The sequence below is a fragment of the Impatiens glandulifera genome, unplaced genomic scaffold (assembly GCF_907164915.1).
Source record: "Impatiens glandulifera unplaced genomic scaffold, dImpGla2.1, whole genome shotgun sequence".
Lineage (NCBI taxonomy): Eukaryota > Viridiplantae > Streptophyta > Magnoliopsida > Ericales > Balsaminaceae > Impatiens > Impatiens glandulifera.
In genome coordinates this window covers 69,824-92,302 of record NW_025919110.1, presented here as the reverse complement: position 1 = coordinate 92,302, position 22,479 = coordinate 69,824, and the positions used below count along the sequence as shown (strand labels likewise).

Sequence of the window (22,479 nt, the reverse complement as noted above, 5' to 3'; positions counted from 1 at the left end):
TGACTTTTTAAATGCCTATTCATTACAAATTTCATTATAAATACATTATTTAATTTTCTTTTATCAACACTTCACTTTAACTTTAAATTTTTTATATTTCTAAAAAACTATTTCTCTACATTAATCTTCTATTTCAACTTTCTCACTCATCATCTTCATAATCAATCTTTAATTTTTTTTTCAAGCTTCCACTAGTAGAAAATAGGTCTTCTGTAACGAATTGCTAGTAACGGCGCTCGAACGCCATTACTAATATTTTTTATCAGTAACGGTTATAATAAACCGTTACTATTATTAGTACATCAGTAACGGATATATAAACCGTTACAGATAAGGTTTCAGTTAAAGCTTTTAATGAGGGATATCAGTAACGGTTTTGGAAGAAAGCCGTTACTAATAGAGTATTTGTAACGGTTATAGAGAAAACCGTTACAGAAAGTGAGCAGTGTTTTCAACTTCTCTACTAGTATTTGTAACGGTTATAGAGAAAACCGTTACAGATAAGTTTTCAGTGAGGGATATCAGTAACGTTTTTGGAAGAAAACTGTTACTAATAGAGTATTTGTAACGGTTATAGAGAAAATCGTTACAGAAAGTGAGCCGTCTTTTCAACTTCTCTACTAGCATTAGTAACGGTTATAGAGAAAACCGTTACAGATAAGGCTTCAGTTAAAGCTTTTATGGAGGGATATCAGTAACGGTTTTGGAAGAAAACTGTTACTAATAGAGTATCTGTAACGGTTTTCTCTATAACCATTATAGAAAGTGATCTGTCTTTTTAACTTCTCTACTAGTATCTGTAACAGTTTATGTAATAACCGTTACAGATACCCATTAATAACCCGCGCCTTCTTTCCTTCTTCTTTTTTTCTTCTTCCGCGCCCGTTTCTTTTTCTTCTTCCGTCTGAAGTCGCTGCCGGTAATCAAACGATCTTCTTCTTCCGCCGATCATCCGCCCGCAATCAGGTAAGTTCTTCTTCTCTCTTCTCTTCTTCTTCCTTCTTCTCTGTTCCGTCTGTTCCTCTTCTTCTGGCCGCAAACATTCTGATCACCGCCGCCGTTGCCTTCCGATCAATCAAGTAAGTTCTTCTTTTTTCCTCATTTTTGATTCATATCCTCGTTAATCAAAACAAAGTTGTCTTTAATAAATTTGTCCTAATATACTTTTTTTACAGGCGATCAATCTGGTTTTCTCTCTTTTCTCGGCGGAGTTACTGCTCCAACCGTAGCGGTTGCTGCAAGAGTATGATCAAGAAGACCAAATCAGATCTTCAACACACGTCACTCGTAGAACAATTTTCTTAAGATAAAAATTCATATCCTTCTGTTATTATTATTATTCATATTGTATCATTGATGACAAAAAAAGTTTATCTGTTTGGCAAAATTTATATCTCAATCTTGCTTTTTTGCTACTTTTTTTACCTTTTTTATTTTATGTAATGGGCTTTAGATCTTACTAAGTTGAGGTTTCTTCTTCTTAAGTGTGAAAATTTGTATTGATCTCATCATATTACCATTCTTGTACACTATGTGAGCTTTCTTGTTTTCATCTAAATCCCAGACACATATACACATCTCTTACATCTGTATGAGATTCAATGGGTTTTCCTTTTTTGTCACCAATGGTGCATTTGACTGTATTCTGATTCATAATTATATAAATGAACTATATGAATGAACCTAAGAATGGTAAATCATTCAAAGGAAGTGTTGAAAGTTGAAATCCAATTGGTAAGATAAAGTTGAAATCATTATTGGTTATGACAGTATAAGCTATTGGAAATGCATTTAGATTTCATAAGGAACTAAAGTTTGAAAACATAACAAAAACTGTCTCCCATTCCCATCATATACAAACAAAGAAAAAAGAAGAGGTTTTTGCACGGTTGGCCCCAAACATATTTCTATTTACTGTGTTTGTTTGCCTGTTTGTGAAAATTTGCAGTTTCTTTCTGTTGGGTGTTCTTGATTATTATATCTTATCTGGGAGTAGGTATTAATTATGTTGTTAGTGGAAGTCTTTGATTACTATATCTTAGTTGGGAGTAGGTATTAATTATGTTGGGTGTAGAGTGGTTTGGGTATTGGGATGTGTTTCTTCAATAACATTATTGTTGTGTACTATTGCTTGATTTGTGGCTGTTTAATATAATATATGAAGTTTTTTTATCTTTAATTTTAATATATATTAATTATTTTATTAATATGGACCATCGGATTGGATTGGGATGCGTCTACAAAATATTTATACTCTTATTTCATTTTATTTTGCAGAAAATTCAATTTTCACCGTCTGAATTTGCCCTTGTATTTCCTGTCGCGGATTGAAGTTTGCCCTTTCAAATTTAGGTTAGAGTTCTTATTTACAATCAATGTTTGATTGTTAGATTAATATATTATTGGATTATAGCATTGTTAGATTAGTATTTTATTGATATTAGGTTAGTGGATAATTTGTATGTTAGGTTAGATAATATTGAATGCTAAGTTAGATTATTTATATGTTAGATTATTGGATTGGTAGATTAAGTTAGATTATTTGTATGTTAGATTATTGATGGATTGTTGGTTTATTAGATTATTGCATGTTTGGATTATTACATTAATAAATGATTTGTATGTTTGATTATTGATGTTAGGTTGGATAATATTGAATGCTAAGTTAGATTATTTGTATGTTAGATTATTGGATTGGTAGATTAAGTTAGATTATTGATAGATTGTTGGTTTATTAGATTATTGCATGTTTGGATTATTACATTAATAAATGATTTGTATGTTTGATTATTGATGTTAGGTTGTTGGATTATTAATTTGTATGTTAGGTTAGATGGAAATCCCAGACAAAACATGGATGACTATACTTCGTACCGATCCTAAATATAGTGAGGGGGTTGACAAATTCATAGAATTTGCTGAAAGGTCTACGGGTAGATCATCGATTGCATGTCCTTGTGTAAGGTGTGCAAATTGAGTATATGAGAATAAGATTGTGATTAGATCACATCTGATTGTATTCGAAATAAGACAAAATTATGGTTTTTGGTATTTTTACGGTGAAAAAAGAATTGAAGGTCGGACTATAAATGATGTTATTGAGAATGTGGAGGAAGATGAATCAGATGATGAACTTGAAGACGAACCGATCAATGTACCACCAAATAACGAGACTAATATCATGGAAGACGAACCTGTTGAAGTTTGTGAGGATCATCTAATGGAAGATATTATTGTTGAGGATCATCTAATGGAAGATATTATTGCTGATTTGTATCCTAATGTCAACAATCATAATGAACATCCAAGTGAAAATGAGCATCTCGTTGATGATGCTAAGACGTTTTACAAATTGTTGGACGATTCGAAACTACCTTTGTATGAGGGTTATCGCATTTCCAAAGCCTCAACTCTTCTTAAACTTTTTCACATAAAGAATGTAGGTCAGTGGACAAACACGTCATTTGATTTATTATTGAGTTTATTGAAGGAGGAAATACTGCCAATTCATAATCAATTACTAAATTCGTATTATGAGTGTAAGAAATTCATTAAAGACATGAGTCTATCGTACGAAACAATTGACGCGTATTACTCATTTTCTGATCAGAAGCCACTAAGCCAGAGTAAGAGTTGCCCATACGAGACCTGCGCACAATCAATACGTAGAATGTAAATTTTTTTTAATATAATTTATATTTAATTTTACTTTAATTTAAGACGTTTTAAATTATAATTGAATTCTTAAGTTTAAGTTTTTATCTTTTTTTCATTTTTACATTTGAACTTAGTTAATTAAAAATAAAAACTTTTTTTATAATTTAGAGTGTTTTTAACTTATATTGAACTATCTTAGTTAATTAAAAGGAATTTTTTTTATATAATTTATAAGAATCTTTAACTTGTATATATATTTTTTTTAAATTAACTTATTCGTAAATGTACTTAAGCATACATAAAAAAATTACAATAGAATGAAATCAAAACGAACACAAGACAGAGTAATTAAAAGAAAACTTCTTAAATATATTTATTGGTAATCAAATCTTTTATATGGAAAGTTAGATAATAAAGTAGTTTAATATGAAATATAAAGTACTCAGTTTTACATATTAATCCGCTGACCAAAATCATATTCAAATAAATTTAATTTTTATGTTGAATTCTTATATACTTTTTTAATATTAATGTATTTGAATTTATTATAATGGGATGTTATTATTTTATAAAAATTAAGAATTATTTTTACTTATATTTTTTGGAAAAATATAAATTTAAAAAATACTTTAAATTTAAAAAAAAAAATAATCTGACACATAAATTGAGAAGAAAAAAAAAATATATTTTTAAAATATTTTTTAGGCTTTTTTAATTTTAAATTTATTTTGTATTTTAAATTTTAAGAATTATTTATTTATAAAATATAAAAAAAAATTTCATTTTTTTCAATTAATTTAAAAAAATATATATATTTAAATTTTAAATTTAATAAAACAAAAAATGTTAGATTACACCACACAACTCACGACACAGCACTAGTGTGCTCATGGACAATTATGTCTTTCCATAATAATCAAAAAATAATTATTATTATGTATAAATAAAATAAGAAAATAAGCCGAATTGGTAATTAATGATATAAAAATTAATTAATTAATTTAAATTAATAATTGATATCAAAATTAATTAATTAATTTAAATTAATAATTGTATAATATTTTGTTGGCTTCACTAAACTTTAAATCATGTCTCTTACATCATTCACTAATATTACTAATACTTATAACTTTTTTAAATTAATTTAAATCATAAATTAACTTAACCTATTGATAATCATCCTTTAAGTTATTTGACACTCATTCAATCATACTTTTTTTTCTTCTATTAACTTTATAAGTCGTTTCCATAATCCATATATCGTTCAATCAAAACTTAAAAGCTTATTTCCTTATTGACTAAATTAGTATAAGACCTGTTAGAAGGAAGCAGAGAGGCAGCAGAAGTAGAGAGACAACAAGACAAAATTAGAATAAAGATGAAAATTTTGTTTCATGTTTTATAACACTGACTTTAATGCTCATTTTTAATGATATTTTCGAGATATAAATTGTATTATATCTTGTTAAAATATAAATTTAAACAAAGTTAGTAGATGATAATATTAAACCAAAAAAATTATTTAAATTAAATGCAAAAAAAAGGATTAAATAGGTTTGTTTCACACAATTTCTAGTTCCTCCTTAATTTCTGGTGTCATAGTCTATCCCGCCAAAGATGTGAGAGGAGAACCTATATACATATTTATCAGGTTATTTATATAATTTTGAGTACAGTCATCTATTCATTTGTTAAGACTTCATCTAGTAATGTTTCTTGTCATAGTTATATTTCAGCAATGTTTATAAAACATAAATATCTATATTTATGTTTTTAATCATGTATATTAGAACTTAGAACAATCGAAATTTCTAAAGAATCATTTTAACGCCTAAAAAATATGATCTAAAACGAAACGAGCACAGTTAAGATTTAAGTTAAGACACGAGCACACGATTATTTACTAATGCTATTTTTTATGTGTACATAATTTAATGATTTTGAATTTAATACTTATATAAATTGTTTTCTTTTTAATAATGATAAAATATTTTTAATATTTATATAACTATACTTTAATTCTTTGTTTATGAATATGGTTGTAATATTTTAAATATTATAAATTTAATCTAAAATCACTAAATAAAAAATAAATACACTTATATCAAACTAAGTTCTTTATGAATTAGGTGGGGAGTGATTTTGGTCTAAAAGATATATAAGTAATTGGTTTTAACATTATCTTAATAGTATAATCAATTTTTCAGTAATTTTTAATTACTTTCAATATTTAAATTTAAAATATTGTTTATTAATATCATTTATAAATAATTAAAAAAATTAAGAATCTCAAATTAAAAATCTTAGTTGTAAAAAAATATATATCATTTACAATAATTATTTCTTACAAATAATTATTTTTTTTCTAAAAGTTAATTAAACTCTTTGTTAACATTTGAGACACCTAAAATAAATATGACAAAAGACATATGATGTAGACTAAGTAATTGACGAACCAATATTCAAAAATTGATCAAAATACAACCATGTTAGTTAAGTTTTCTATTTTCTGTCATTACAGTTTTCCATTTTGGTTGGGTAATTTTAATTATAAAAATTAATTATTTATCCCAACTAATTATTTATAAAAAATTAAGAAGATGTAAAATTAAGTTCACAAGAACTTGAAAAATTAAAAAAGAAAAAAGCTAAGAATGAACTGAAATTAAATTTATAATAATAAAACAATATAACATCACAATAATCAAAATTCATGCAATACCATAAAATAATTCTTGATTAATTAATCAAAATAATTATTAATTAAAATGATTATTATAAACTATATATAAAGTCATTAACCAAAATTACATTTAATGAATATTAAATTATCCAAAATTAAAATGTTACTAAATATCTAATATTGTCATTAGTCAATAAGTAAGATTTATATTGTTAATATATATGATGACATCACTTAAATAAGACCCCTTATCTATAAGAAAGAGTGGTGATTAAAATCATTTCATTCTCTCTATAAAATAAAAGATTTAACTTACATAAAAAAATGCATTTATTAATTAAATTTTAAAACTACATGTAATCAAATAAATTTTAAATAAACAAAAAATACTTGTTAGTTCAAATAAGTGAGATATGAAACTTTTTTAAACATAAAAATATAGAAATTCCAAATTTGCCTTATTAACTACATTATCTCACAAATTTGAAAAACTAAGAATGAAAAATATTTTAATAATAAAATAACACTTAAAAAACATTGAGAAAAATATTAATTAAGAAAAGTGTTAATTATTCTAAACTCTCCCAGAAAAAATGATAATGATAAACTTAGTTATTATCTGCGGAATTATTAAATATATTATAAATATGACGATATTCTAATCTTTTATTTATTTTTTATTTAATTCATTATTTGCATTTCTAATAGGATCGGTGACACCAATATAGATCAAGACACATCTCCAAACTTAGTTACGATAACGAGGAATGCAGAATGAAGAATCTTTGTGGAATAAGCCAGATCTGAAATATCCGGATCGTGAATGTGTTCCACAAAAAGAATGCTTTTAGACGAATAGATTCTCTTTTGAGAGAATAAAGATAGTTCTTCATTTCAGAAAAGAAAACTTAATTATAAAATATAGTCCTTTATCTACTAGAAATACAACAACTAAATTCTAATTTATGTAGATAAATATTGGAGCTACTTCTACAATGGTACTATGTTGCTTTTGCAGTTCATCATCTGATACCTATACTCACGCAGCTTCAAACTTGGTTGCTTCTAGTAATCTTGAGCAGACCATTCAACAAATAATTGATATGGGGTGACAATTGTTGGCTTTGACTATTGGATCTTTCTAAGAACAACTATGAAGATATGAAACTCTGGAAAATAGATATTTGCTAAAGAAGAAAAAATCTTGAAAAAACTTGAGTGTTGTATATTCAACCTTTACAACCAATCCTTATATAGGAGTAATTAGCCTAAAACCCTAAATTGCTTATACATACAAGGTCCAAGCCCATTAATAATTAAATATACCCTAATGGTATAAAAGACAATATAATAATATAATATATTATATTGTATAATATAATAATATATCAATATAATATATTATTATATTATATACACTAACATCAATAAAGGCCTACAACTTTATATTTTCTGACAATCAATGCTTAAACTCACAATCTCCCCCGTAAGCTTGATTTGGTTCGAGATACTTCACGCCGAGCATCTCTCGCATCTCTACAAATTTGACTATTGCTAGTGCCTTAGTGAGAATGTCTGCACGCTGCTCTCTAGTGCCTACAAACTCTACAACGATCTGTTGATTCTTGACGCATTTACGGATGAAGTGGAACCGAATGTCGATGTGTTTTCTGCGTCCATGAAACACCGGGTTCTTCATTAATTCTATTGCAGACTTGTTGTCGACATAGAGGGTTACCGGCCTCAGCTCGCATCCGAGCACCTCGCTCAACAAGTTTCTTAGCCAAAGTCTTTGGCACGACGCTGCAGTAGCTGCCATAAACTCCATCTCACATTAAGATAAAACAACAGTTCGTTGTTTCTGAGATTGCCACGTGATCAGATTCCCGTTGAGATAAAACACCATCCCTCCAGTACTTTTTCTGTCATCTGTGTCACCGGCTAGGTCACTGTCAGTAAAACCAACGAGTTCTTCAACTTCTCGTCCTCTTCTTAACTGAATCCCATAATTCATCGTTCCCTTCACGTAACGAAGAATGTCTTTTACTGCCTGTTGGTGTAGAGTGGCAAGCTTCTCCATGTATCGACTCGCTATGTCAACTACATAAGAGATATTCGGTCGAGTGTGTGTCAAGTACCTGAGACACCCGATGATACGCCAATACTCCTTCGGATCCACTAAGCTTCCTTCCACATCCTTTCCGAGCTGCAACTTTGCTTCCATAGGATACTTGCTCGAGTTACAATACTCCATTACAAACTGTTTCAACACATGTTTCGCATAAGCTTCCTGCTTTACCTTAATGCTATATTTCTTCTGGTCCACCTCGATACCAAGTATTAACCTGACTGTGTAATGTTTCGCCACCAGTGCAAAGTTCTCCTCAAAATCATTGCATTGCTTCTGCACATAGCCTTTTGCTTTCAATCTCGCTTTGTGCTTGAGGATGTTGCCTTCGCTGTCTCTTTTCAACTTGAAAAGCCACTTTAACTCAATGGTTTTGTGACCGGGTGGTAAGTCAGTGAACTCCCATGTCTTATTCTTCCTGATAGACTCGAGCTCTTTGTTCATGGTTTCATTCCACGACTCTTCGACTACCGCCTCGTGATATGTTGTTGGCTCATCGGTGGTGAGCAACAACAATTTATCAAGATCCATCTCTACTAGTGGTGCCTCCACATAGACATCTCGTAGGATTCCGAACTCCACGGGATTTTGTACGAGCTTGTTGTTGTTGTTGCACCACTCCCACTTCTTCTCCTCCTCGAATATAGAGTCTCTGCTCACATAGATTTCCCCGTAAGATGAATTAGGAAACTTGTGCGCCTTGTTTCCGTCTTCAAACTTCATATTTCCGGTAATTTTCTCGTCGAGCTCATTGAGCTTCTCTCGGTGGCCCTTCCTATGGTTGTTTGCTCCATTATCAAGGTACCACACATTAGTGTGATTACACTCATCGCCACTTGCGAGGAGTTTCTCCATGACTTTCTCTTCACTGAACAACACCACATCTGGTTCCTCCTTGGACGGTTCTTGCATGAACTCTTCAAGGTTTGTCTTCTCGTCTCCCTCAGCAAACATTAATACTGGCTCCTCGTCATAGAAGCTAGCAAGGTTTGCATCATCTTCTTCGGGAAAAACTTTCGTCACTACCTCAGCAAACATTAATGCTGGCTCCTCATCATAGAAGCTAGTGAGGTTTGCATCATCTTCTTCGGGCAAAGTTTTCGTCACTACCTCAACAAACATTAATGCTGGCTCCTCATCATAGAAGCTAGTGAGGTTTACCTCACCGTCAGATCTATTGTTAGGGCACTTAGACGCGTAGTGCCCATACTTTTGACAAGCGTAACACTTCACTGTGCTCTTGTCTTTGCGGGGCTTGGTACCTTCTTGTCGAGGTGAGCTTTCTGCACAACCTCGCCCTTGACCTTGACCTTGCCCTTGCCCTCTGCCACGACCTCGGTTATCTCCACCGTTGCCACTACGACTCGATGATCCAGAAGAAAAATCGGCTTCTCCGTTTTTCTTCATTCGTGACATCCATTCATCATGCGTGAGTAATAGATGCTCCTCCTCTTGGTCTCCGTATCCGCGAAGTCTCTCCTCGTGGACTTTGAGACGACCGATGATCTCTTCGACGGTCATATTCTTGAGGTCACCAAATTGTTCGATCGCTGTAACGATCTGCATGTATGTTTGTGGTAAGGCTCTAAGGAACTTCTTGACGACGGAGATCTCCTCCACCTTCTCTCCTAACGAGCGGATACCAGTCACAATGGATGTCAATTTCATGGCGAAATCATCCACCGATTCCCCATTCTTCATACGAATCGCCTCAAATTGTGTCTTCAAGGTTTGCACTTTTGCCTCCTTGACTCTCTCCACTCCAACATGCATTGTCTTTAACGTCTCCCACGCTAGCTTAGCGGAATCCTTCTCAGCCACCATGAGAAGAACGTCCTCAGGGAGTGCTTGATAGATGGCGGCGAGAGCCATTCTATCCATCCGTTCGTCGACATCTTCGAGCATCACGGCTTCCCACACTCCTTGTGCTTGTAAGTTTACCCGCATCTTCAATGCCCAAACCGAGTAGTTACTCTTCGTGAGTAACGGATAGGAAAGCGTCACGTTCCCTTCTCTTCCAATCTTCATTGCCGCCGCATCTCTAGTTGATCTTGTCGACGACATGTTCTTCAATCTAGCTCTGATACCAAATGTTGGCTTTGACTATTGGATCTTTCTAAGAACAACTATGAAGATATGAAACTCTGGAAAATAGATATTTGCTAAAGAAGAAAAAATCTTGAAAAAACTTGAGTGTTGTATATTCAACCTTTACAACCAATCCTTATATAGGAGTAATTAGCCTAAAACCCTAAATTGCTTATACATACAAGGCCCAAGCCCATTAATAATTAAATATACCCTAATGGTATAAAAGACAATATAATAATATAATATATTATATTGTATAATATAATAATATATCAATATAATATATTATTATATTATATACACTAACATCAATAAAGGCCTACAACTTTATATTTTCTGACAATCAATGCTTAAACTCACAACAACTGGGATAAGGAAACTGTCACTCGAGCTCTTCGAGCTGCTTACAACAATCCTGAGCGAGCTGTAGATTACTTATATTCAGTATGCCCTTGAACTTGTTAATTTTAGTTTATTTTGGCATGTGAGATATTGATATATCTATTAACATTGTAGGGAATTCCAGAAACAACAGAAGTTGCAGTTCCCGTGCCTCACTTTCCTACAAGTCAGGTTACCTTGGAAGGGACTGGAATGGGCACAGTTTCTAATGCTTCTTCCATCGGAGCAACCAATTCATCTCCACTGAACTTGTTTCTGCAGGTAGCATTCTCAGTTTCTTCCTTTGTCCTCTATATTTTTTCTGTTTATTGCATGGTTAAGATGTAACCACTGGTGAAAAAGTGGTCAAAACCGAGAGTTAAAACTCTCGGTTTTGACCATATAACTCTCGGTAAAGAGACCTTACCGAAGGTTTTAGTAACTCTCGCCATCCCTCGGTAATGACTCTCTCGGGATTTCCACAAAGAGAAAAACCGAGAGTTATATGAAAACTTTCGGATTTTTCTCTTTTGGAAAAACCGAGGGTTTTACAAAGAACTTTCGATTTTTCTCTTTTTGAAAAACCCGAGGGTTGTACAAATAACTTTCGGTTTTTCTCTGTATGGAAAAACCGAGGGTTTTGCAAACAACTTTCGGTTTTTCTCATTGTGGAAAAACCGATAGTTTTCATATAACTTTCGGTTTTTCTCTGTGTGGAAAAACCGAGGGTTTTACAAAGAACTTTCGGTTTTTCTCTTTGTGGAAAAACCGAGGGTTTTACAAATAACTTTCGGTTTTTCTCTGTGTGGAAAAACCGAGGGTTTTGCAAACAACTTTCGGGTTTTCTCTTTGTGGAAAAACCGAGAGATATTACAAAACTTTCGGTTTTCCCACAAACTAAAAAACCGAGAGTTATATGAAAACCGAGAGTTTTCTAATAACTCTCGGTTTTCTCTTCGGCTAAAAACCGAGAGTTTTCTAATATCTCTCGGTTTTTCCACAAAGAGAAAACCCGAGAGATTTCATTTTTACTTTCGGTTTTTTCATGTAAATTTTTAAAAATGTGCGGATTATTTTGTTCGCAACCAAAACCTGTTCAGCCACCAAACCAATATATCAATGATAAAAGAAATGCAACATACATTAAACGATCACATTAATTGATCATGAACATTACAAAATTCGACACCAAACTAATATTCCGAACAATCTGTTCTAAATTCAACCACTAATGAAAAAATGTTTTGAATCGAAACAACCATAGCTTGTGGGGGGAGGAGGTGGTCCTTGCCTCATATACAATTCTATTCTCTCCATTCTTGCGTTCATCTTTGACTTTTCCCTCTCCATTCTTTCCACAATTTCTTCATTTTTCGCTTTCATTTCATCCATTTTGCGCCTTCTTTCTTCATCCCTCTTCTCCAGTTCCTCCAGCTTGAGCTTCATCATTTGATTCTCTTCTAACAATCGCTCATTGTTTCGCTGTGAACAGTTTCCACTACGACGATCCTCACGAAAGTGTGTGGGCCGGACGCCTGATCCCATTCCGAAGACGACCCCATGTTTTTGTTGTCCGAACACCCTCTCCGTCAATTCAAAATCAGATATTCCCGGTTCGTTACTAACAACATCCTCCATCTCAGCCTGCACAATTCAAATAAAATATCATTTCTATAATAAAAAACTAGGCATATTCAATTCACTTACAATTTTCTCTTGCACGTGTTCGTCCAGGACGGGTGTTGGGTTTTCTTGTGTCGGTTTTGGTGTACGGGTTCTCTTGAATACTTCAATTACAGACGGTGGCCGTCCCATTTCAATCGCCTGTTGAAATAAATGATTTATATAATTAATAACAATCTTTATATTAAGTTATTACAAATAATGTACTTACCAACTCGTCTTCAATTTGTGCAAACGGTCTACTTCCCGTTCGATGCGGGAATTTCAGATTCTTCCGATTCTTCATATTTGTAGTACTGTGTCTCTGTATTTGAAATAACAAATGAAGTTAGATTAATTAATATCAACTCTTATTTGAATTATGAAACCGTACCTTAAACGTTTCTGTGAAGAAATGGTTGCGACACACAAACTCCCAATCATCTCGATCGTAGTCCGGTGGAGGATTAGCCAGTACCGCCGCCTTGTCTCCTTTGTGGACGCGGATATAATTCTTGTTCAAATCCGACCGCCATCTATCCCATATCTGATTGGCGTGTCCCAACCCCGTCGTTCGAAAAGACTCAATGTCACCATTAGTCGCTTCGAACGGATCCTGAAAAAAATAACATCCAAATGTGAAAAATAATTATTTAATGACGTAATGTATAATCAAGTAATAATTATTAACCTTGATAGCAGTCCACAGTGAATCCAATTGGTCTGCACTTAAAGCCTTCCACTTGAGAAGACGGTGTGAGACGGCTGCGGGGTCCCGGATAATCGACCCCACATGTCTAGACCACCGTGTCCTTCCCACGTCTGTACCGCCTGGCCTCCCATCCTTCTCTCTAAACGTTAGAGGGATCCTCGTCCCCGCTAGCCTCTTAGACAGCGCTATATTCTTGTTCTTCCCCCGTCTCTTGCGGGCAGAAGATTCTTCAAAATTATCAAAATCTTAATTAAATATGTCAATCAATTGAAACACTAACTAATTTGTAAACGAAATACCTGTCGATGATGGGTCGGGAGTGGTCCCGTGCTCCTCCTCGTCATCCTGCTCCTCGATAGGCTCCTCAAGACCCTCGTCTTCAGCCTCATCGCTAGGCAGGTTATCAGCGAATGTGCTCTCTATAAACTCTACGAGGTCATCATCGTCTTCAGTCTCGTATGTTCGGGGAGGCGCAGTAGCTATCGGGACCACAGGAATCGGTGGTTGGTCTCTAGAAGACGATCCTTGTCGCTTTAACGACTCGGATTGGGCAAGTAGGTTTTGGTAACTCTTATCCAATTTCTTGGGTGTCTTCCTCATACTCTTCCAAGTTGTTTTAGGACCTTCAGACATTCTTAATTCACACCATTAATAAAAATGAGTGAATAATTGAAATAAAGTAGTAATAAAAATGAATATAAAGTTAAAAACATAATTAAATCTACCTAATTAATTAATCTCAACTATATGTTTGTAAACCGCGGTTTTATTTTTGTCACAATCTTCCAACCGGGTCGGGCTAACATATCAGGGGCGTAGAATACTTGTTTTGCTTGACTCGCCAATATATACGGGTCTTGACTTTGGGTTTTCAAAATTCGGTTTACATTTACACTTACGAAGCCATATTTATCCACTTTCACTCCTAGTTCCCCCGAGTGTATATCAAACCACTTACACTTGAATAAAACAACTCGTTTGTGAGAATAGTATTGTAATTCGATTATATCCGTCAAAACTCCGTAGTATGACATAGTTTCAGATCCGTTGTACCCCTCAACAACCACCCCACTATTTTGAGTTGTCAAACCTTCGACGTGTTTTTCTGTACAGAATTTGAATCTGTTTACTTTACACCAAACATACATAGACGCGTACATACTTGGACCTTCTGCTAAGATCTTGAGGTCTCTTGATATGTCGTTAATTTCTGCTAAATGGGCGACCTATATATGTATCCGAAATGTAGTTGTTAATATGAATAAGAAGAGTTAGGATATATGGTTTGTAATTTACTCACTCGATGCTTGAAATATGCGGCAAACGTTTCTCCACTGGACTCATTGTTATAATCTCTGCAAATAGATCGAATGCTAATTAGTAACACTCTTTAATGCTAATTAGTAACAACAACATTGAATCTTACGTGTAAAAAGGTTCTGCTTCGAGACAATTTTTCAAAATGTAAGAATGAGCTGTCACTCGATCGATATAATCCAAGTTGTATACTTTTCCGTTGGATAGGTCTTCCAATGATGCAAATATTGAAATCCCCGAGATTTCAGGTTGTGCATTTTCTTGATCTTGTTCCTCCATATACCTAATTTAACCAATCTAGCACGGCAGTCTTCAATCTTGCCTAATTCAAATAACCAATCATCATTAATCTTACCCATTTTTTAAACTAATCAAACCTAGTCAAACACTATTTCAATCATATATAATTCAAATAATTCAATTCATACCTAAAATCAAATATAATCCTAACAACATAAAAATCCTTAAAAACTGACCTTTTTCAGCAGTTGTGGCGGCGACGGTGGAGGAGGCAGCTGAAGGTGGAATAACCTCGGCGATCTTCAAGAGACAGACGGTCCTAATCCAAAATCAGACAAAATCAAACCATATTATCTAACTTAAATTTGACATAAATCCAAACAAAATATAATCTAACAAACCTAATCTAACAAATCAATATAAAAACCAAATCTAACCAAAATATTGAACATATAACCTAAATCTAACATTAATCAAACAATTTCAAACCAAATCTAATAACCAAAATCAAATCTAATCCAAACAATTCAATTCTAACATAATCTCAATAACTATCAATCAAACCAAATAACCACACCTAAACCAAACTCAATATAAACCAATTTTTAACATTAATCAAACCTAATAACCAAACCTAAATCAAAATCAATAACCATCAATCAAACCCATTAACCAAACCTAAATCAAACTCAATATAAACCAATTTTTAACCAAACCAATTAACCAAACCAAAATCAAACATAAATCAAACCAAAATCAAACCAATCTAAACTAAATCAAACCATAATCCTAAATTAAACAGATTCTAACATAAATCAACTTAAATCCAACAATTCCAAACCAAATCTAACATATATAACATCAATCTAATACTTCAGTAAATCAATCATTCAAACAAATTCAATTAGATTCAATAATAACATTAATAATTCCTAAATCTAACCAATCCTAAAAACTAACCTTAAAATCTAACATATATAACACTAATATATATATAAATAAACCTCAAATCCAATAACTGACCTTCAATCGTCGGCGGAGGCACGGCTGAGGCGCGGCGGCAGATCTTCAACAGGAGCCGCGGCAGATCTTCAACCGGAGAGGCGGAGAGACGTCTTCGCGGCTTCAACAGGGGCGGCGTCTTGGCGGCGTTGTCTTCTACGGGCGGCGTCGTCTTCTTCAACCGGAGGGAGTCGTCGATCGGATCTGTTGGCGGCGCTGGAGAAGAGGAGCGGCTGGAGAGGGAGAAAGCGGAGAAGAAACGGGGAAAAGAGAAAGAGAGGGTTTTTTTTAATTAAATAAATGGTTACCGAGAGTTATAGCAAAACTCTCGGTTTTTGATTATAATAAAAACCGAGAGTAATATTAAAACTCTCGGTTTTTATTATAATCAAAAACCGAGAGTTTTCATATAACTCTCGGTTTTTAATGTTCAAATTCCGAGAGTTTTAATATAACTCTCGGTTTTTAATGTTTAAATACATTTTTACAATTAAATTTAAATACACAAAAACGAGAGGCTTTGGTAAATCTTTCGTTTTTTATGCATATTTCCGAAAGTTATATATTTAACTTTCGGTTTTACAACATGAGAACTTGTTAAATTATTTGGATTCTCACTTTCTAATAACGTTGAACAACATTAATTTAACACATTTGATATCCTTAAAACATTTCCCAATCCATATGATCAAACATTACACAAATACATAGGATAATCAAACATAAACATTCATATACACTTCTATATATAATCAAACACATTCATAAACATTTTAACATTAAAGACAATTTAAATTTTTAAAATAAAAACACACACTTGATTATATTACTTAGGAGTTTAGATTGGAAGGTAGAAAACCAAAGAATTTAACAATTTGTCAAGTGCTAATTCCGAAAGTTATATAATTAACTTTCGGAAATATCCATCAAAACCGAAGGGTTTATATAAAACCCTCGTTCTTGAGAAATGTAAAATCCGAAAGTTTATAGAAAACTTTCGGTTTTGATGGTTATTTCCGAAAGTTAATTATATAACTTTCGGAATTAGCACTTGACAAATTGTTCAATTCTTTGGTTTTTCACCTTCTAATGACCTATAACAATATTAATTTACCACATTTGATGTCTTTAAAATATTGCACAATCCATATGATCAAACATTACCTACATTCATAAGATAATCAAACATGAACATTCATATAGACTTTTCTATAATAATCAAACACAATCATAAATATTTGAACATTAAACACAATATTAATTTTTAAAATAGAACACGAAAATGATTATATTAGTTAGAAGTTAAGATTAGTGGGTTAAAAACAAAATAATTGAACAAACTAGGTAGTGTTAAAACCGAAAGTTATAAAATTAACTTTCGGTTTTTATGTGTATTTGCGAAGGTTTTAAATATATCTCTCGGTCTTGACCTTGATCAGAAGTTTTTTGGGAATTGTTAAAACCGAAGGTTTATTTGAAAACCTTCGGTTTTTACACTTCCCCATACTTAGAAAAAAATCTGATTTTTTTAATGTATGGTCAAAACCGAAGGTTTATTTGAAAACCTTCGGTTTTTACCCTTCCCCATACTTAGAAAATTTTCCGATTTTTTTAATGTAAGGTCAAAACCGAAGGTTTATTTGAAAACCTTCGGTTTTTACCCTTCCCCATACTTAGAAAAAATCTAATTTTTTTAATGTAAGGTCAAAACCGAAGGTTTATTTGAAAACCTTCGGTTTTTACCCTTCCCCATACTTAGAAAAAAATCTAATTTTTTTAATGTAAGGTCAAAACCGAAGGTTTATTTGAAAACCTTCGGTTTTTACCCTTCCCCATACTTAGAAAAAAATCTGATTTTTTTAATGTAAGGTTAAAACCGAAGGTTTATTTGAAAACCTTCGGTTTTTACCCTTCCCCATACTTAGAAAAAAATCTGATTTTTTTAATGTAAGGTCAAAACTGAAAGTTTATTTGAAAACCTTCGGTTTTTACCCTTCCCCATACTTAGAAAAAAATCTAATTTTTTTAATGTAAGGTCAAAACCGAAGGTTTATTTGAAAACCTTCGGTTTTTACCCTTCCCCATACTTAAAAAAAAATCTGATTTTTTTAATGTATGGTCAAAACCGAAGGTTTATTTGAAAACCTTCGGTTTTTACCCTTCCCCATACTTAGAAAAAAATCTGATTTTTTTAATGTAAGGTCAAAACCGAAGGTTTATTTGAAAACCTTCGGTTTTTACCTCAATATTTTAAAAAAAATTGGTCAAAACCGAAGGTTTTCAAATAAACCCTCGGTTTTGGCGATGCGGTTTTTTTTAAAAAAAGGGTGAAAAGTCAACAAAACATAATTATTTAAAACATATTAAACCAAACCAAACAAACATAATAACAATAATTCATAAATATTAAAACATAACGCATAAAATTAAATATTAATTGTCATAAACCCATAATAAATCCATAATAAATCTACAAATTAATTATTAGATGGGGTGGAAGGAGGGGGTGGTTGATTCAATCGACTCCTCAACAAGACAAGTTCCTGTTCGAGATTCTCTAATCTCTGAGACATTTCGGCCCGGTCCGCTTTGATTTCACTGAGCAAACGACCTCTTTCGGCATCCCTTAATCGGATTTGTTCCATTTCCAGCGTCATCTTTCTGACCTCTTCCTCACGTGCCGCAATTTCTGATTGTGTTATCAGATTCTGGTAACACGGATGCAGTTTCTCCGGTGTTTGCCGAAGTCTCTTCCATGTCGAATCACCCATATCCTAAATGCATTTCAGATATATGTATATATATATTAATCAAACAAAATAACGTAAACTAACATAAATCTAGATCTATAATATATATATATATATAAACTTAAGAAATCTAAATCTTACAATAAACAAAACAAAAAAACCAAATCAAACAAATTACCTGAAGAGAGGAGAAGAACCCGCGGCTTGGAGGAGGCAGGCGGCAGCGGCGGAAGAGAGAGAAAGGAGAAATGAGTGGAATGAAAAAGAGAAGGGTTAGGGTTCGTATTTATAGAGGTTTATGCCGAAGGTTTTCATAAAACTTTCGGTTTTGATATTATTCAAAACCGAGGGTTTATTAAAGACCCTTCGGAAAAAACCATAACCAAATTTATAATTTTTTTTTAATGAGCAAAACCGAAGGTTCTTTGTAAAACTTTCGGAAATGAAATTTTCAAAAAAGGCAAAACCGAAGGTTCTTTGAATAACCTTCGCAATTAAAAAACCAGGGATTTCAAAACCGAAGGTTTTTACAAAAACCTTCGCAATTAACCCACATCCAACATTTAGAATTTTTTTGAGTTTTTTGGGAAGGTAAAAACCGAAAGTTCTTTGTAGAACTTTCGGTAATAATTAATAAACCCGAAGGTTTTATACCCCTCTCGGAATCTATTTTTAATCCTGAAGGATTTGTTCCTCTCGGGAGTATTTAGGAGAGGTTTACAAAACCTTCGGGAAAAACCGTCGGTAAAGGTCCTTTTTTTACTAGTGAACAGGAAGCAGTTTCTGGCAGTGGAAATGATGAACTTGGTTCTCTTGTTTTTCTCAGAAGCAACCAACAGGTTTTGATTAATATTCATTCATCTCATTTGGAAACTTATATTTGTCACGATTACATTGGAAAATCGTCAAAGTTAAAACTGAAAGTTGTTTTTTTCGTTTGGTATAAGATTTGTTATGCATCATCATTATTTTGGATCAGCCAAATTATAGTGGGATTTTTATTGCTTCTTTTGGTATATAAATCATTTTCTAGATCATGATCCAAATAATAGTGATTTGTTTTCCTCATTTGATATAGAGATTTTTTTCTTGCTCATGATAAGATCATGATCAAATTATATTTTAGACCATTTTGATTTTTGGATGCATAATCCAAAATAGAAATTGTACTGGTAATTGGTAGCCTTGGTCAAAGCTTGGAGTACCCAGATTGACTACTTTCAGTCATCTAATGAGACTTTAAAAACTTATAAAAATGAAAATCATTTAAGCAGGGTCCCTGCTGTGATGCTGGCACAATTTGTTTTTAATGGGTTCTTTGTGAATTTGGCTTTCAGTTCCAAGCATTACGCACTATGGTTCAATCAAATCCACAAATTTTACAGGTGTGTTTTTGATAATCTGTTTTGCAAAAATTCTTATTTGGATGGGTTTTGGGGTTACTAGATCATATCTTCTTCCTGTTTGAAGCCCATGCTTCAGGAGCTTGGGAAGCAAAATCCACAACTGTTAAGGCTTATACAAGAGCATCACACAGAGTTTCTTCAACTGCTTAATGAGCCTAGTGACGTTTCTGAAGGGTTAGTATATTATGACTAACACTACAATTGAATTTGATATGTGCATTCCTTTTTGTAGCTTACTGCAAATGATCAATATGGGGAGATCTCATAGTTTTTTATGTATCCAAAGATCAGTGAACTCAAAAACTGTATGTGTCTGGATTTGGATATAAATCCGGATCCAGATGAGAAATATCCAATAATTTTTTAACTAAGATCTATTTTCAAACGATGACACCTTTTGGAGAATCCTATTTGGAATCTTTTATGGTTATTTATGTTTCTATTGCTAATGGTTACTAAATTTTCAAGGATATGTTCGACCATGCTGATCAGGAAATGCCTCATTCTATCAGTGTCACACCAGCAGAGCAGGAAGCAATTGCACGTGTATGGATAATTTATTTTCTCTTTAATCTCTTGATTCATTTTTTTCACAAATTTGTCGTGTTGTACTATTGAGGTGGTCTCCATTTGCAGCTTGAGGCAATGGGATTTGACAGAGCCGTTGTAATTGAGGCATTCCTTGCCTGTAATCGTAATGAGGAATTGGCTGTTAACTATTTGTTAGAGCAAACAGAAGACTATGAGGATTGAATGGTAAATCATTTTCCTGAATTCTCTAGTCTCACATGTTTGCTCACCAATTTTTAAATAAACTAATTAAGGTATATGCTAAAGGCAAAAATGGGCTCATTTTTTTTGACCTTATGACTGCTTGAAGTCTTGAACAACTGCTTTGTAAATATGTTGCCATATTCGAAGTAAATTGCTGCACCTATTTGTTCTATGATGGGTAAAGACAAGATATAATTTCATTGTATGACAAATCTTGAGATATTCTATATCTTAATAATTGTTTTTACAACTTTAACAATAAATGGATCAGGATTATTTGAGATATTTGAATATTTTAAAGTGATTTGCATCTAAGCATTCAAATTGTCTCACGTCTACACTTACATATCTAAACATTCAAGTTTTAGGTTCAAATTTGTTAAACTTGCATGCCATTTATTTGAAATCTAAGTTTTCAAATTATCTCAAGGTTAATAGTTTCACTTGCAGTAAATGTACAAACTAATCTTGGAAATGTTTCATGATTCTGGAATGATTCTGGAACTGACCTTCATAATTCAGTCAGCTAAAACATGAATGCATCATGCATACACAACATACATTTTAAGAGAATCAGATTATAATTATTTGAATTTGGAGTTATATTTGAATTATAAATTTAAATCTTGTTTATTAAAAAATTGATTATTTAAAATGAATGATTAAATATTTATTTAATATTTGATAAAATAAATAAAATACAATAGATTTATAGAAAATCTTCACTGAGACTATTTAAAAAGAAATAGATAGATAATATGATAAAAAAAAATTAAATTTAAATCATCCCCACATTTAGGTAAAATTTGGAATGAAAACTTTATCAATAATAACCAAAACAGCTGGTTAATTTTAATTTTGTAAGCCATTTTTTGAAATTGTCCACGGAAGTGGACAAACATCTTTTCTTGTAACTTGTGTTATTTGTAAGTTGAACACATTTTTAAGCATTACTTTTTGTTAATATTTTGAATTAAAAAGTTTGATTTAAATAAACTTTTAAATTATTTAAATTTTTATATTTATAAAGATAAAAATTTACAAATTTATAAATAATTATTATAAGATTTGGAAAATAAAGTGAATTTACATTTATAAATTTTAAAAAATATATAATAATTTAGGTTATTGATTTTGTAAATATGATTAGTTTATTTATTATTTTTTAAATTAATTTATACTTAATTATATATATAATAATAATATATAACTAATATTTATTCATTATTCCATTCTTTCTTTAAAGTATACACTTATTCATGTTCACAAATAATTATTGAAGTGATAACTGAAAAATAAAATACAAAAATTATTAATATAAATAAATCATAATGGCATACAAAAATTATTAATATAAATAAATCATAATGGCATAAAGGTACGTATATGAATATTTGAGAATCCTCAAAATAGGGTATCTCAAAAATAACTCACCTAAATTAGAATTTACAAAAATAATTTTTTTCAAATAATTCTGACCATTCTATTTTTATTTTTTTTCTTTCTCTTTTCCCCTCATTTTCTCATTTCTTCTCTCTCTCTCTTCTCCTCTGGTCAACCATTGATTACCCTTCCCTGCTTCCCTCCACTCGCTTTCCCGGTTTCCTCCCCGAATTCCTTACTCTTGATGATCGCTAAGCAACGTCGAAAGACGCTTCCCCGCGAGCTCCGACTCC

General features: G+C 32.2%; 1 protein-coding gene across 1 annotated transcript; it reads left to right on the top strand.

Annotated features, from left to right (window-relative positions):
- Window positions 1–3,250: 3,250 nt before the first annotated feature.
- LOC124917441 (ubiquitin receptor RAD23b-like) lies at window positions 3,251–20,841 on the top strand. The gene is made up of 10 exons (XM_047457882.1): window positions 3,251–3,378; window positions 7,359–7,448; window positions 10,271–10,274; window positions 10,920–11,003; window positions 11,076–11,222; window positions 19,397–19,462; window positions 19,961–20,008; window positions 20,094–20,207; window positions 20,498–20,575; window positions 20,666–20,841. Exons 1-10 carry the CDS (start codon window positions 3,251–3,253, stop codon window positions 20,780–20,782), a joined length of 876 nt encoding a protein of 291 aa, XP_047313838.1. The 3' UTR covers window positions 20,783–20,841.
- Window positions 20,842–22,479: the final 1,638 nt, after the last annotated feature.